At 39.1% G+C, this 18,151-nt stretch overlaps 1 protein-coding gene and 1 long non-coding RNA gene across 3 annotated transcripts in view; both read left to right on the top strand.

Moving 5' to 3' along the window:
• LOC122091856 (E3 ubiquitin protein ligase DRIP2-like) overlaps positions 1–17,720 on the top strand; it is a 22,070-nt gene extending 4,350 nt beyond the window's left edge. For both annotated transcript variants that reach the window (XM_042662043.1, XM_042662042.1), the window contains 5 exons: positions 457–790; positions 936–1,378; positions 1,485–1,535; positions 15,882–15,954; positions 17,121–17,720. In XM_042662043.1, the coding sequence (XP_042517977.1) occupies positions 457–790; positions 936–1,378; positions 1,485–1,535; positions 15,882–15,954; positions 17,121–17,294 (1,075 nt within the window). In that variant the 3' untranslated portion in view covers positions 17,295–17,720. The remainder of the gene's footprint in view (positions 1–456; positions 791–935; positions 1,379–1,484; positions 1,536–15,881; positions 15,955–17,120) is intronic.
• On the top strand, positions 1,832–4,420 carry LOC122091857. Its single transcript, XR_006144050.1, has 2 exons — positions 1,832–3,894; positions 3,994–4,420. It is a non-coding gene; the product is annotated as an uncharacterized LOC122091857 (long non-coding RNA).
• Positions 17,721–18,151: the final 431 nt, after the last annotated feature.

The raw sequence follows: 18,151 nt of genomic DNA, 5'->3' as shown, positions 1-18,151 counted from the left end.
GGGGGGGGGGGGGTTGGGGAGTCCCATGAATAATATCTCCATCAAATGCATGCACAGCCAATGCCTGGTCCATTGTGACATCGGAGTTGGGTCATTCGGATATGACTGTGGCTTCGGATTGGCTTTTTTGTTGCACTACTTTCTTTTTGAGACCCTTCGCTGTTTAAATTGAATATTCAAGGTTTTCCTAAAACCTATTGAATATTTTACCCCAACTCTTAAAAAATGTTTGAATCGATAGCAGATGTACTTTAGCCTCTAATGGTCTTTGACCTATTTTTGGTCTAGGCTGTTTCTTTTATTCTGTTTCCACTTCCTTAATCTAAGAACTGCCAAAAGCTACCGACAGCTTCTGGTCACCACTAAATCATTAATTCTTGCTTTTGGCTGAATCATACATTTCTGTTATATATACTGTGTATAATAAAAAAATTGCCTTCCTATTGTTTTCTATAGGCCGGACCACAATTTGAATGATGTAAGGGCAAAGATTTTCCCTTTCAAAAGGAGAAAAGTTAAGGCACCGGAAGTTGTGCCTCCAATTTCCTTGCCAGTTAGAAGAAAGGAGAGATCACTCTCATCGCTGGTTGTCAGCACTCCAAGAATGTCCGCACAGACTGGATTGACTGGAAGAAGAACAAAAGCTGTTGCAAGAAAGTCCACTACTTTACGAGGATCCAGTTTTACTATTGAGGATCCAGTTAAAAAAGAGGAGGATGCTGTGGAAGATCGGCCAGGGAGCTCAAGCTCACCTGAGACACTAAACAAGATTGTTCAACATAGAAGGCAGGTAAGGGAGGATCCACTGGTTAATTTATTCTCATCTTCATCAACTTCTTTAAGCTGCACATAATAGTTCTGTTGTAAATTATATTATTCAATAGAGTAATTCCTTTTCTTTCAATACTAACACGTTGCATGCTTTACTGGTGTAGAATTCTTCTGCTACTGAATTGTCTAACCACCAGATGCTTAATAAAGAGATGGAGAATGGTGCTGAGCGATGGGCTGGGAAAGTTGACTGGAAACCTTTGAACTGTTTGGTTGAAGCTGCAAACAGAACGAAGTCTTTTAAGTTCAATTCACAAGGTTCTGTTGCCAAATCAGAACCACCGTCTGTGTCTGACAGCGAAGTGCATGTTCCCAAAAGTAAAGTTAAAGAACAGGTGAACAAATCAAAAGTCCAAGACAACAAAAATGGCACTACTGCACCTCCAGGATCTGGAAAACCTAAAAAGCTCCATGGGATTAGCCGGAAAAAAGCATCTGCCTCAAAGGAACCAGGCCTGTCTTTGCAAGCTGTGGTTGAGGCTAGTAGTGTTAAACGTGATAGAAGGGCTAGTCCAATCTGGTTCTCCTTGGTGGCTTCTGGAGACCAGTGAGAAACCATCTCTTCTTAGATTTGTACTTTTTTCCAGATAGAAATAATACTTTGTAATTCTGGATTCTGTGTTTGTTTCCTAACACCATGTTAAAAATTTCAGGGAAGGAGTTGCCGCATTGCCACAGATACCTTCTTGTTACTTGAGGATAAAGTGAGTTCCTTAGGCCTTGCTACCTACTATCTATTCTTGTCTTTCTGCACTGTTTTCTATCTATTTTCATTTTCAGTTTTATTGTGATGCTGTACCTTCACATGCTCTTATGACAATTAACATTCATGTGCAGTTCTTTGTTATCATATGCTGATTTTGTTTATGTAGATGTTTTAGTATGATACATCAACTGGATGCTTCCTGTAATGAATTATGTTTTGGAATGACCACCCTTTGGCTTACCATTTCTTTTTCACACCTCTTCTTTGGCCCCCGGGGGGGGGGGGGGGGGGGGGGAGTAGTTTGTTTCTTGGCCACACTTTATTGTTCACTTTTTTATTTAATGCTGCTTAGCTGCTCTGACACCAAAACTCAGATTCCAACAATCATAATGGCTAAATGAGCACCAGAAGTATTGAGCAGAATGATGAAAACTAGCACCATGAGCTTTAACCAAAAAGATAATTATGTCGCAACATTTAGATGCTACGTCACAAGATTTAGATGATGTGATACAAAGATCCTGACACTAACACAGCAACTTTAGAGAAGTACAATGAGAGAATGTTAGAAACAAATGGATGATTCAGTTTGTAAAACTTCACTTTTCAATCACCCCCTGCAGCCTTTTTTGTTCTTTAAAAGCAAAGTCCTAGTTTCTCAGTGAGTCAGATTCATTGAATCCTTGTGCACTCACTACTTAATTCTTGTTACGCGTTGGTTCTTGACTCGTATTTTGGGTCTTTTCTCCTAATAGATTCAGGAACCTAAACATATAACTAATGATTCTTTTCAATCGTGCAATTAAGGAAATCAATGGCACCTTGTAGATAGCACATAACTCTGAAGCATTCATCCAAATAAATGAAGCTCTTGGTAGCGCATCCAAATCTCTACTAGAACCACCCACTATAACATTTTATGATTCCAAATTTACCTGTTCCCACTAAGAAACATATGCCATTTGGCTCAAAGGGGTGAGTTTCCTTATATCTGCACTAATATGTTTTCTTCAGCTACATGTTAGCATCAGTCCGTTTCTCCATGCTATTTCTTGAAGATGCATGTATTTACTTACAGAGGAATTTTTTTATGAATAATGAAGAGACCAGAAGTAAACAGATTACAGGTGATCAGATGATGTCTGGATTGGTGAGGGAATGCTCAATTGGTTGTCGAGTTGAGTTGGTTCTGGTATTTAGATGCTGAATTGGTACTTAATGACGGAATGCAAGGATCTAGAGGGAAGGGGTTGATGTTTAGGATGGCTAATGAAGGGATGAATGGGATTGGATTAGAAGCAAAACAGTAGGATTTTTGTGGATGATCATTGGTCGAACTGAGTTTTATAGCTGGTGAACCCTAAAACCAGCAAACTAGGGTTAGGGTTTTGATGAGAATTTGGGATTTTGAACCAGGGTTTGACATGAAAGCATTGATAGAAAACCAGGTTTTGACTTGAGCGAGTTGCCCGAGTCAAGTCAAAAAATGGCAAAACCTGGTCAAGAGTTATTTAGCCTTGTCGGACATAAAATAATGACCAGACGCGGTGTTTTATCAAGTCAAATCAAACTCGCCTGGGTCTGGTCATGACCAGGAAACTGCATCTCTCCCTTCGAGTCAGTCTCCATCACATTATCTTACCTGATGGTAGTCCTAAAGCTTTTCTCATTAAAGAGAGATGGGTTTCCAGCATATTTCTCTTCTTCCTCTTCCCTCCCTCACTCACCGTTACCGATTGCCATTAAAAAATCGCTCTTCCTAGTGCCACCTCCGGTGACAGGTAGAAGGAGAATGTGGACCAACTACAAATGCAAAGCCTCTCTTTCCCATCTATGAACCCTCAACTTCAAAGGTTATCACACCTTTGACTGTGTACAAAACCTCTATAAGGAGTTCTACATCTCTCCCTCCAATGTAGTTCTCCATCACATTCTCTTCGATCTCTTCAGCACCTTCCTTGCGTCTTCCCCTCCTTTGTTGTGCTCTCTCTCTCTGAGTCTCAAGGTAAGGTCAGGAGTCACGACATCTCTCTCTTCCCTTCCAAAGTCCCAATCCGGAGAATACATGACTTGCCTTGACTAGGTTTGACTCATCCAAGTCATAAAGTTTTAAGGAGGACGAGTCGAGTCGGAGAACCTGGTTTTCTAACTTTGCATGAAAGTAAGGATGGCGATTTGTATTATGTGATTGGGTTAGTTTGTGGCTTTAGCAGATTTTGGGATGTTCCTGCAGGTTTTCTTTGTTGGTCATAGGTGAAAATGTGGGTACAGATGTTCCTTTTATTGGAACCAAGGACTGTTGATGGGAAGGTTGATGAAATAACCAAAGACAGACTAGTACCCTTGGATTTGTTACGGTAATTATTATTCTTCTGAGAAATTTATATCTTAAGGGTGGGGTTCTCCATTTTGTTGCTGTTGTTCTAATTCAGTTGTTGCTTTATCCCTTTTTGGAGGCTTGTTGTATCCTTATTTTTTGCATGGTATGGGCCGTATGGCTATGTTGAATGGAGGCCATTGGATGCACCAGTGAGGAGGAGTGATCTGGTCCAAATAGAAGGATGTAAAAGAGCTAGGGGCAGGCCAAAAATGTCCATAGGAGAAATGGTTTGGAAAGACATGCACAGATTAGGCCTTGCTCAAAGTATGGCATCGAATAGGAGCAGATTGGAGGTCCAGGATTCGGATAGCAGACTCCATCTAGCTGTGTTCTACTTCATTACTATTTTTGTGATTTGTTTCTTGTTACTTACTTTTCTTTTTACCAATCCTTGCTTGGATCTATGTAGCCGACCCGATTAAGTTGGGATAAGGCTTTGTTGTTGTTGTTGTTGTTGTATCCTTATTTTTTAAGCTCTTAATAAAATAATTGTTATTCAAAAATGGGAAAAAAGGAAGGTTAAAAAATGGTTGGGGATCATCATTGGGTTATGGTCAAATGGTGTTGTAACCTGGAGTTCGCAGGTTGAAGAAAGTAGTGGTTCTGGTCATTGGGGAAAAAGTCCAGACTCATAAAGGCAATAGAACATCTGCAAATGTAAACTGTGGAAAGGCTAAATTATATTTTACTAATTAGGATTCATTTTGGGTGACAGGGTGCCTTTGTTACAGGCAGACAAACTAAATTAGGAAACAGACTGAAGACCAAACTCATTCCTCTGGTGCAGCTGCTCTAACATCTAAACATGATTTTCAAACCAACACTGCTTTTTGGGACTTGTAAAAAATCAAACTGGCCTCATTGAAGTCAGAACAGGATTGGCCAGGTAAAAACTATTTGGAGATTCCCCTCAACAGATTCTATCCCCGTGGAACTCTCATTAGCTGATCCTTAGTTTACAATTTAACAGACCTATCCATCAAGATAGCTTTGCACCTAATCATATTTTTCCCTCTCTTAAGCAATCTCTACTTCCTGAATTCATACTGTGTTGGGAGTCATGGAAAGTCTAGTTCTACCATTGATCTGATGCAAAGCAGTACCAAAGCTTATCATTATGTAGTAGCTAATTCTTAAGTGGGGCTCATGGGATCACCTTTGGGTCCAACTACTCGATTTAGATTGAATTCCATGCCAAGTTACAGGGTTGGCTGGGTAAGATTGGGTTTCAAGTTGCTGGTTTTTAGTTTGGTTTAATTTCATTTAGCATGATGAATAAGAGAAAATTTTGAGATTTAAATCCCTTGTTTTTCTCAACCATTGTCACTTTGATGGGTCCTTGAGGCACCAGCATAAGTAACTTCTAGCCGAGGCTGCAAGCAGTATATGATTTTACGCTCAACTACACATGGCTTGGAGATGGAAATTGTTTTTTTTTTTTTTTGGGGTGTGGGGGTGGGATGAAAACTACATAACTGTAGATACCTAAATCCTCCATATCTCTACAGTAACATGTTTTTGTTAGCGTACCCGGTGCACAAGGCTCCTGCATGTGCGAAGTCCGGGGGGCTACAATAGCATATCATATAAAATTAGGAACTTACTCATCCGGTGGCCTACACCTAGTTGTATGTTTCATAAAGTTGTGTTGAGAGCACATGTAGTTCTGATATCTGCATGACTCAATTTATAAATTTATGCAGAATTCATTTGGCATCTGTGAAGTGGAAGGTTTTTTTCCAACTGGAGATGGGTTTCTAATGGGTAACCAATTTCAGATTACCCCCAGGGTCCTGGCCTGATGAGTAGGGTCTGGGTCGAATTTCAGTTACAAGGTATAATCAGATTGCCTTGGAATCATGTTTAAGAAAGTTTAGGGTTTGGGTCCAGTTTAGGTACCTTCTCAGATATCAATGGTTTTGCATACAACAACTTAGTCTTATCCCAAATAAATGTGGTTGGCTAGATGGATCCTAGCCCTCCAATCAGCTCTATACAATGTCATACTTGATACAAGGCCTAAGCTATGCATGTCTTTTCTCGCTTCTCCTAAGGTCATTTTAGGTTTGCCCTTAGTTTCTTTAGTTCCTTTAATCTGAATCAAATCGCTCCATATTAGAGCATCTCCGTTGGGCATGGTCATGCCACCTCTAATGAATGTCATGGCTAATCATGTATTAGAGGTACTTCCAAATCAGCTCTAATCATTCCTTACTTTATCCTTCCTAATTTTACCACTCATCCATCTCAACATCCCTATCTTCGCTACACTGATTTTATCTACATGATGCTTCTTAACTTCTTAACATTATGCACCATACATCATAGCCATTCATATGATTGTCCTATAAAATTTCTCTTATTCAATTTAAAGAAATACGTCGATCACACAAATATAGTTGTTAAGGCAACGACTAGGTGTCGTCTAGGCAACGACTAGGTGTATGAGCGGCCTAGTTGGAGTTTGGGCGACTGTCACCTTATTGCACTGGCACCTTACTGCAAGGGCAACACTTATTTATATCAAATAAATAAATAACTCTAAATCTTTCCATGAGTCTCTTAAGTAAGTAAATTACTTCTATCATGGATCTTCCTGGCATCAAACCAAATTGGCTCTCCATAATAATAGTTTCTTTTCTCAGGTGGGTTTCAATAACCATCTCCTATAATTTCATAGTATGATGACTTATTAGTTTATGCCTCTATATTACAGGTCTAAATATCATCCTTATTTTTGTAAATCGAAACTACAATGATTGTCCTCTTTTTATCTGGTTTTTTCTTGTGCTTATAATCTTATTAAACAACTTGTTAGCCAAGATAAACCACATATTCCTAAGCTTTTCCAAAATTCTATTGGGACCTCATCTTGGCCTTGTGCTTTACCTACTTTCATCCTCCTTAAAGCTTCTTTTACTTTAAATACCCTAATTTTTCATATCTATCAATGACATATAGTGTCTTGATGGGTGATGCAATCTTCCAAAATACTATTACTCAAAGTGTCTTCATTTAGTAGGCTACAAAAATACTTTCTAGCTCTCCTTAATATCCTCATCCATTATTAGTACTTTACCATCTTCACTTTTAATACATCTAACATGGTCAATATCTCTACTTTTCCTTTCCCTGATATTAGCTATCTTATAGATATCTTTTTCCTACTCCTTTGTGCTCAGATTGTTTTGAATATCTTCATATTTCTTTGCCCTTGCCTTTCTCACAATCTTCCTAGCTTTATTTTTGGTAAATTTATACCTTTGTAGATTCTCTACATCCTTAGCCCTTTGCCATGTCTCAAAACTAGCTTTCTTAGTCTTAATGACTACTTGAACCTCATCATCCCACCACCAAGTCCCCTAGAGGAATGACATTTTCCTTTCGATTCGCCTAGGACATCTTTAACAACCTTTTTAATACAAGTAGTCATCTCGTTTCACATCGTATTAGTGTCTCCCTCAAAGTCACATTTTCCTTGTTTGACCACTTTATCAGTAAATGATTTCAAAATATCTCCTTTTAAGCTCCACTACCTTATCCGAGGGAAATAAGATCACCTTTCTTACGATTTTGTGTAGTGAGGCACAAATCTACGACCACTAAGCTATATTGTGTGGTTAGGCTCTCTTTTTGGCATAATGTTATAATCCGTAAACAACAATGTGTCGGACCTTCTAGTTTGGAAGAAATCTATTTGGCTACTATGATTCCCACTTCTGAAGGTAACTAAATGCTCCTCTGTCTTTTCAAAGTAAGTATTTACAATAAATAGATCATAAGACACAACAAAATCTAAAATTGAGATCCTCTCCTCATTCCTCTCTCCAAAACCATATTGGCCATGTACACCTTCATAGCCCCTACGATCATTCCCAATATATCCATTCAAATCACCCCTATTATAATATTTTCTCCTTGACTAAAACCTTGCAGTAATCCACCCATGTGTTCCCAAAATTGTACTCTACTACGTTCATCCAATCCTACTTGAGGTTTGTAAGCATTAATTATATTGACAACCTCTTTCTCCAACACAAGCTTGATGGATATAATCCTACCCCGAATCTTTTAACATCCGCCACATCATTCTTTAAATATTTATCCACTATCGTACACATTCCACTTCTATTAATTTTATCTTTTTTGTGATAGTTTAAAGTCGTCTAGTTGCTTAACTCTTTTACCCTTCCATCTAGTCTCTTGAATATAAGCTATGTTAATACTTCTTCTCCTTCTAACATTTATCATTCTAGACTCTTACCCATTAAAGATCCAATGTGCCGAGATGCTAATATAATCTTACGCTTTTGGATTAGCTTCCTTACCTACACTCGTCCTGGTGCGAGAACCCTTGTCTACTTGTCACCACATCCAAGTGCCGATGCGGCATGTTGTTTACGAGTGATTCCCTAGCTAACCCTTACAAAACACTACACATGGTCATAGTGTAGTGTGCTGCTTATTCTAGCAGGGAATGCTCGAGCATAACATTTATAATATGAGGTTGTAGAATCCATGTAAAAGGGTTTGTCCAGGTTTTTTCCAGTGTTGACTGCCAACCTGACGCATCAACCCTCCTCCTTTATCTAGACTCGGGAGCGCTAGCAAACACTGATGCAGTGGGTGTGCTCCATGACCAGGAATGGTGGGGGAGTTTAGTTCCACATTGATTGGGTAGTGCACGACTGATGAGCTTTTGACCTTGGGAAGGGCCTGTCCACCCTAAAGCTTGAGCATTTGGGTTGGATGCCATCAAATGGTATCAGAGTGGGTTGTCAGTGCACTGGCTATGTAGGGGCCCATAACCAAAAACTGGGGGGAGTTGTTGTAGCCATTAATAAGAGGGGCGTTTAGTGCCACATCGAGCCCATTCCTAAAGGTGTGCAGCACTCTGAATCAAGAGGAGAGCTAGATCCTTTGCCTTCCCTCACTAGACTCGCACCAATGGAATGGATTCCTCACATCGGGCCCTTTAAGATCGCAAGAGAAAAAAGGACAAACCAGATTTGAAAAGAAAACTAATAACAGAAAAACAGTAGGTCTGATTTGTCCAATAACCAAATTGAAGGATCCGATTTTAGTGTAGAGATCTCTGCAAAGTGTGATCAAAATCTGATGGTCAGATTCACACTTATGGAGTAATCCTACATAGGGAAGGATAGCTCAACAACTGCAGAATCGATGGACAGAATTGGGCTCTAAACAGAGATTATCTAAGGCTCCAATAACTGATTGAGCAGTAACAGAATATAGAAACAGAATCAGAAATCTGAAAATAGTATGACTCCTAGTCGCATTAGGATTTCAGATTCTAATTGGAAAGTTCAGATTTTGAAACTGTCACAAGATTCAGAACCAACAGCAGAATAGGGAACTGAAACCAGAATTTAGAGATCAAATTTAAAACAAGAGATTTGGTGAAATCCAAGTTGAAGCAGGAAACTAGAATTCGATGGGAGAGTTTGGATTTTTTCTTTTTTTTTTTTTGGTTGGCTTTTGAAATAGAATAGAAATATAGAAAAGATAAAAAAGACATGATAAGAAAAAGATAGAAAAGAAATGATTAGGAAGCATCACCTGATCTGCAGGGTTGGAATAACCACCGGTACCCCGACCTTGGAATCATCACCAAGGGTTCTTAGAGTCACCACCAAGGAGACTACTAAATCACCATATAACCAAAGGCAACAGGCCAAATTTGTTACTCAAACTCATCTACAAGGCTGGACCCCTCACAAACTTATATAGATGACTCAAACACTAAAATGGAAAGGCCTAAACCAATCCTTAACTAATATGGTAACACAAATTGACTAGAAAACTAAAATATTGCTTCTATGGCTACTTGATTAACTACAGCTCCCAGTGCATTTCCCAAAGGGTATCATAAAGTTCCTCCACCGAACTATAATATGGAACATCCCAAAAGATTTCGGTTAGAGCTGCCCCAATGAGGAATAGGGTGGTCTATGATCAAGGAGTGGGCCCAATTTAACTGCTCTTAAAGGGGGGTCCCTACTGAGACATTCTATTTGAACAAATCTTATGTTTTTATTGAGATAGGTAAACCAAGGAGACTCCCCCTTTCAGAACCATATATGAGAATTTTTTGACAGCATCTAGTCCTTTGAAGAGCCAAAGTTGAAGTTTAATGTTGTTTGGCAGCCCTTGCAGCAACAAGCTTCTTGGTCCTTTTGCTGAAAAAAGTTTGCCACCCATTGTCGTGCAACTCATCCTCTGAAACTGATGAGTTCAATTCCTCATTAGAATAGGAAGGCAACAATTCTCTTAGGGTGAGGACAATCCTCATCTGATTCCTAGACTGTGGTGCAGATAAGTCACTTAATGGACTTATTTTATTGCAAATAAGCGCTAGGTTGGGTTTTGTATATGTTGGGCCTTTGATCCCATGAGTTTTCTTTGTAATGGACCACTTTAATGAGTTTTTCTTGTAATGAGCCACTTTACTGGGCCTAAAATATGGGTAAAAAGTATGAGAATTGGATTTGATTTATTAGTTTAGTTAGAGCGTTGTTTTGAGTCTATCTTCTTTGTTATTTCAATTTTTTAGTCAGTTTAGGTTTCCCAATTAGTTAAGGATTGGGTTAGGCCTTTCTTTTTTAGTGTTTGAGTCAGTTTTGAGTCTTCTATATAAGTTTGTAAGGGGCTACAAGCCTACAACATTGATTGAATGAAAAAAAAAAGAAGCTTTGTACTGAAAAACTGTGAGATGCAGTGTTGTGAGAGACAGCTTGGGTGAGATGCCTTAGGGAAGAGTGAGATACTCGACCCAACCTATTCCCCTACCCCATTCTTCCCTTCATTCTCTTATTTCTGTTTTGTTCATACTATCCGTTATACTCTCTGATTTTTATTGAATTTAGTAAAGATCCTACTTGGGATTGGATCACTTGTAAACCAATCTTACATTATTTGGTATCAGAGCTATGGCTGAAGAGAGCTCCAACCAATACTCACTGGAGGATGTGATGAAATCCCTCCAATGGCTTAACACAAGGATGGATGCTATGGACCTAAAGTTTAAAGAATTGAAGGAGGCTACTGCTTCCCAATCTAATGATGAGTCACGTTATTTTCGTGGGGAAGTCCTTGAATGGGTGCATGAATTGGATGTGTACTTTGACAACTACAACTTGTGAGAGACACAGACTCCAATATGCATGTTCCCAGATGGCCAGATGAGTGATTTTGCTCGAATACAGTGGAGATTCCGTGAAAGGCAACTTCAAGCTCAAGGACGTGAGCCTAGAAGTTGGGAGGAGATGGAGTATAAGTTGGCAGGTATGTACCTATCTAAGCATGAACAAAGAATGTACTTCCCTCCACCAGATTTCCAAAAGCCACCCACATGTCACAAGATTGCTATTGTCGAGAAAGAGTTGGTCATTGATGTTCCTATCAGTGGTACTCATGTGGATGAAATCGAAAGCGAAATGATCACAATGGTGGACAAAGAGATTGAACCCAAGGAGATTAATGCTACAACAACTTAGTGATTATGGACAGGCAAGCGGAAGGGTTCAAGACTGAAGTAATGGTTGATGTTACCACTGAGGAGACTATGAACGACAGGAACAAAGGACTTAAAGAGCCTATGATCGAAGAAAAGCAAGTAGAGGACGTGCTAGAAGGCAACCTCATGGATACATCTGAAGACTTTGAAGTTGAGCATGCGGCGTTCGTCATCTCATTAAAGTGTTTTGAAGTTCGAGTTCCTCACATTCTAGACTACATCTTTATTGTCAAAGAGCTATCTGAATTTTTCTCCGACTTGAAAAAGGACGTGAGCCATGCTATAATCACCCTCACTCTATAAAATTCGAGGACAGATTTTTTCTAAGAGAGACGAATTGGTGTAGATAAGTCACTTAATGGGCTTATTTTATTGCAAATAAGCCTTAGGTTGGGTTATGTATGTGTTGGGCCTTTGATCCCATGGATTTTCTTTGTAATGGGCCTAAAATATGGGTAGAAAGTAAGAAAACGAGATTTAATTCATTAGTTTGGTTAGAGTCTTGTTTTGAGTCTATCTTCTTTGTTATTTCAGTTTTCTAGTCAATTTAGGTTTCCCAATTATTTAAGGATTGGGTTAGGCCTTTCCTTCTTAGTGTTTGAGTCAGTTTTGAGTCTTCTATATAAATTTGTAAGTGACTACAACATTGAAAACGAATTTGATTGAATGAAAAAAAAAAAAAAAACTTTGTGCTGGAAAGCTGTGAGAGATAGCTTGGGTGAGTGAGATGCTCGACACAACCTATTCCCCTACCCCATTCTTCCCTTCATTCTCGTAATTCTATTTTGTTCATACTTATTGAATTTAGTAAAGATCCTACGTGGGATTGGATCACTTGTGAACCAAATCTTACATTAGACTGGTGGGGACAATACCCTTTTTAATGGTAAAGGAATCCTTGCAATGGATGTGGAAATGGCTAAGACCTTCCTTTGTTTAGACTTTGATGGCTCGGCTATAGGGCATATACGAATAAGCCCTTACTTTCCCTTACCCACTGGGGCTTACCAAGTGCTATTGCCCTTACACTTCTACTTGGGCTTATATTTGAGCTGAATGGATTACTTTCGTAGTTGTCAAGGCATCACCTAAGCATCCAAGCTCTTTCTTGGGTTTAAGGTGACAACACGCCTTATTAATACTTCATGAGTTTACATTGATTTATGTTTATTGCTATGGTTTTTATGAACAAGCTTATATTATATCATATGCTTTGTCTATTATTTATTGATTTTCTCACATGAGTCAATTATCAGCATAAATATATCATTTTGCATTGATATAGCTTATATGTTGCTTGTAAACATAATTATATAAAATTATCATTGCTATATTACATATAGTCATTAATGCATGCATAAGGCGCCTAAGTGATGCCTAGGTGAGCGCCTTGTCACCTAAGCGCCCCTCCGATGCCTTGGGTCACCTAGTCACTTGACAACTATGATTGCTTTGAAGCCTTTACACGGATTGCATTCCATACTCGGCACCATCAATCAGCCGCACTATCTTTGGAATGAAAAGGATCCCTGAGTTATCTACTTTTTTATATTAAGAAAAGGTCAAAGAAGGGGGAGTTGGCTGATATCATTAATCAACTATCAAAAGAGTGGAAAGTGCCTTTCTGGCTGTGAGGAATCGTTTTAGCTCGAACATGAAAAGTTCACTGTTCACAGTAAATATGAGACCATATCTTAAAAGTAATATTTTAGTGCTAGGCGACCATTTCGCACTGTTCAAGTAGCTAGGCCAGGTGGGATTATATATTTATTGGTTATGATCAAGTGGATCCCTTGCCCCTTACCTCAGTAGCTGGGCCCAGAAGGCAGTAACCGGCTTCGGTGGAGACTCTTTCTACAGTAAGAGCGAGCCAAGACAGATTTGAATGAAGTCGAACAGATTTTGAATCGATTGGCCAAATCACCTATCTTTAGTGGCCTCCTTGCTGCTTTCCAGCTCACATTGTTTCTTTTGTAACTCATAAATGAGAAATAGAAGTAATAAGCTAAGCAGGCTGACAGACTAGGACACTAGCACTTGATGAGCTCAGAGTGAAGAGAGAGCATTTTTTGTGGTTAAGCGGGATGATCCGCCTCGTTATCCAAACGAGATTGAGGGACAGTTCCTCCGAGCCTCCCCTAGGGAGCGAGTCTGAATTTGAGATCGAGAGAGATCTCTTCAGATTCCAAGTGTACAGATTTGCGCTCAGAATATGAATTGCAAAATGGAAATGCCAGTTGAAGGAAACTAACCCAAAACAGGACTCTAACTAAACTGGTGAAGTAAATCCCATATTCCTACCTTCGACCCATATTTTAGGTCTATTAAAATGGCTTATTACAAAGAAATATAGTTCTAAATCTCATTTCAGTAAGACATTTCGACTGAAATAGTGCATTTTTCCCACGAGTTTCACTTGTTTGTTTTGGGGAAAAACAACCAAAATGACCAGAATGACTGAACTTTTGAACAAAAATGACTGAAATTTGGATGAAATAGTGCATTTTTGTGACCAAAATTATTTTTCTTTTGAGTTTCACTTCTAGTTTTGTCTTGAGCATGTCGAAACTAGAGAAATTAGTGACACTTTGGAAAAAAATTGGACTATGCAAAGAAAACCCATTGGACCAAAGGCCCATTATGTATATGACCAAACCAAGGCTTATTTCCGCTAAAATAAGCCATCTGTGATTTATCTACATCAATTCTCTCTAGCTTGAATAAAACTTGTCCATGAGTTTGATTGTAGTGATGAGAGGAAATCCAAGTTGAAGTAGGAAACTAGAATTCGATGGGAAATATCGGAATTTTTTTTTTTTTGGCTTTTGAAATTGATTCTGAAATATAATAGAAATAAATAAAGATAGAAAAGATATGATTAGGAATCACCACCGGATCTGCAGGGTTGGAATCACCACCAGTATCCCAACCTTGGAATCACCACCAAGGATTCCTAGAGTCACCATCTGGGAGCCTACTGAATCACCACAGCAGGGAGCATCCTGAAACACCACAGAACCAAAGGCAACAAGCCAAATCCATTACTCAAATTCATGCACAAGGCTGAATCCCCTTAGAAACTTATATAGAAGACTTAAAAATAGACTCAAAACACTAGAGGAAAGTCCTAAACCAACCCTTAACTAATAAGGTAACATAAATTGAGTAGGAAACAAAAGCAATGAATGAAACTGACTCAAAACAGGACTTTAACTAAACTGATAAAGTGAATCCCGTATTCTTACCTTCTACCATATTGTAGGTCCATTAAAGTGGTCTATTACAAAGAAAACCCCTTGGACCAAAGGCCCAACATCTATAGAACCCAACCCAAGGATATGCCATCTGTGATTTACCTGCATCACCCACCCTAAGCAAGGACCAGATAATTGAATCATCAACCGCTCTGTCCCAATTGAAGACTATTATTTACCTAGGAGCCGTTGAATTAACAATATCCTAACCAGTTAAAACCTGATGTCTGCAGAATGTGGACTGGTGCTTGTTTACGAGTCATAAGTATTTGATAACAACATGTGATAGATCTCGACTTCTAGAGCTTTCACTTAAGAAGCACCCTTACACATTAGTTAAATCATTCCTCTGTGGGTAACAGCATGTTGCCATTAGTCAAGTCATTCCATCATGTTACCTCCCATTTGGGTATTTGTTTAAACCATTTGGACTTTTCATTCCATCAACCATTGAGCCGCAATGGTCCTGTCCCTGGTATAGTTCAAAGTAATAAAAGAGAATGAGATGAGAGAAGAAGAAGAGAGGAAGGAGTGAGAGGAAGGAGTAAGAGGAAGAAGAAAAAGACATTGCGTAGGAATGCTCGAGGAGAGAATCGATTTCTCTCCCCCATATTTACTTACTTGAATGATATGTCAAATCGCATCAATAACCCCCACCCCACACTAACATAGGAAACTTGGGGAGGTAAAAAGGGAAAAATACAAGTTTATTATAAAGTACCCATAATACCCTTACACATGAAATCCAACAGTTACATCTTTAAAAACATCAGTTGACACTTCTAAGTCCCTTGGAAAACAAGTTTCATCTCCAACTTCTGCATTAATCCCGAAATGAGATGCTTACCTTCGAAGTCTGTTGTCCAGTGGCTGGGGGATGTTTCTCTTTTTATTTTATTCTATAGATTATGCAGGAATTTGATTCTATCTTTTCTTTCTTTCCTTTCTTTCCTTTTTTATTTTCCTCAATTTGGGGGTGTGGTTGGGGGAGGGTTGGTTCTTTTGATTTGGAATATATGAGAGGTACTGCTACTTACATCATGTTATCAAAATATGGCAACGAACCTGTTTAACCATGCATTTCAGTAAGTGTCCCAATCGATGCTTTCTTGCAACTTTTTTTTTTTCTCTACTTTATGTAATGGTGCTTACTTTTATCTTTGAATGTGATAGGGATGCTACTGTACCTGTTTCGTTTATCCAGAAGTACATCATGACGAAACTTGATCTTAAAAGTGAAACTGAAGTGAGTTCCATCTTTTTCTCCTGAAAAAAGTAAATAGAAGTGAATTAAGTATTTTACCATAATATAAGATAGAGAATTGGGTGTTATATTTTTTTTGTTAGGACGTGCATAATGAGCCTCGACTTATATGACTTTTAGTTTCTGTCATGTCACTTTTTTTCCTTACTTTTCTTTAATGAGTAAAGCTTGTAAGCACAATAAAAAGTAGCAAGTAACAAGTCAAAAGTCTCACCAAGCTAATGCTACAACTCATGTCAATGTTGTTTGGGGTATCATGGCACTCTCCTAATCACCTGCAGTCCTTGGAAAATGGAATAACTTTGATCATTGTAGCTTTCAACCAACCCTCAATGTTTTCTTACTGTACCTAAAACAAGCAGCATGGTAATCTGTTATGAAGTTACAGAAAGCTTTCATGGTTACGTAACCCATGTAACTCGTGATACGGGCGGAATGATTACAGGCATTATGGGAATCAATTTAAAGTAGGGTGTAAATGGGTTGTGTGACCCAGCTCGTGTTTGGGTGTGCTTGTCCTGGAGATGTTGGACCCTAGCCCCTGTTCTTTTACAGATTAAGCCTGTGCCTGGCCCGGCCCGGCCCAATATTTAGGTATATACAATAAAATATCATAGGGCAAAGGCTTCCTCAATGGGGAAGCCTTCTTTTGATTGCCCAAACATATGCATCATCACATCTCTGTTGGCATTCAAGGTTTGAGGACATATTATCCATGTCATCATCTGTCCATTTGGTGTGGCTTAGCCCTTCCTATTTTCTTCCTGCAGAGATACAGAGATTTGAAAATGGGTAAAAAAAATCAACTTTTGCTATTTCAGAGCAATTACAGTTCAACTGTCAAAACTTTAAAATGTGAGGGAAAAAGTCTGAGCGTGTGGCAGGCCATACAGTGGGGATGGGCCCAGAAATTTTACGTCTAGGCCAAACCATCGAATAGCTGGTTTGACCAAAGGAGCCCTTCACGTTATGCAGCAAAGGCCAAATGCAAGGGAAATTCCTATTTAGAGTGTTCAAATACACAATTCCCTTTCAAATTTTGTAGCTACAAAACAGTAGAGTAACAAGTGAATTAGGGGTGGTAGTCTTGGTGTTGTGCTTATAAATGTGTGGATGATTCTGATCTGTTGGTTCTGGTTGTCTTATAGATTGAGATCACGTGTCAGGGTAAGCCAGTGATTCCAACAATGCAACTGTACAATGTATTGGATCTGTGGCTGGAGATGGGTTCAACATCGAAAAGAGTGCCAGTGTCTGTAGGAGCCTCAGCCAAGGAATTCGTAATGGAGTTGGGCTATGGCCGGAAGGTTCAACCACCATAGGACATAACATGCCTCTACTTTTCTTCACCTGCATATGTTCAATAATCAGAAGCCTTAGGATCTTATTGGCACCGTTGATCCTGATTTCTCATTTCAAGGTGCCTCCATGCGTGAATTTTGGATGGCATGTACTGTTCACCTGCATATGTTCAAGGAATGTATTGGATCTGCATGCTGCTCCCCATTGGATATGTTTCAGCTCTGTGATGCAATACCCTGTTTACCTGTTCATGCTCCCCCCTCCCCCCTCCCCCCTCCCCGTGGGCTGGTCTACCATTTTCATCAGTTATTTTCTAATTTACTGTCCTGTAACAAATGATCTTGCTGTTACCTTTACAATAGTAAGTTTAAGGCTTCATTGATGCATTTGGATTAGTTGAGGACCAAGACATTGCAGATATCTTTGCCCTTGGTATCCTTTGTTCAGGTTCTGCTCCCTGTTAATAGCATTTTGGGTTATATTCTGTATTCAGTGAAGAAAAATGTGGTTGCTTCCTTTGCTGCTCACGGCACCAGTCGTGGATGTGATGATCTTGATTAGCAACTGTTTCGGCCGTCAATAGAGTTGACCCCTTAATCACCATCAGAATGTTTTATTTTAATATTTTGGCTAAAGACCGTCGATTAACATTTTGTAGCTCACTGCTGCAGGGGCCAATACAGTGGCCAATTTTCTGGTAATGAAGCTGGCTTGTGCTGACCCTCAATATCTTGTACTCTGATCCCCATCCCAACATTAAGCATTTTCTGTTTTCTGATGTAAGTTCTGTCTCAATAAAATAGATTTCCAAAACAAAACTGATGTAAAGAAAACGAAAAGAAAAACATTTTCTTCAGGTTGCAGACGCTCTGTGGGA

The sequence above is a fragment of the Macadamia integrifolia genome, chromosome 10 (genome assembly GCF_013358625.1).
Source record: "Macadamia integrifolia cultivar HAES 741 chromosome 10, SCU_Mint_v3, whole genome shotgun sequence".
Taxonomy (NCBI): Eukaryota; Viridiplantae; Streptophyta; class Magnoliopsida; order Proteales; family Proteaceae; genus Macadamia; species Macadamia integrifolia.
The sequence above is the reverse complement of the archived record's forward strand: the minus strand, read 5'-3'. Positions and strand labels throughout refer to the sequence as shown.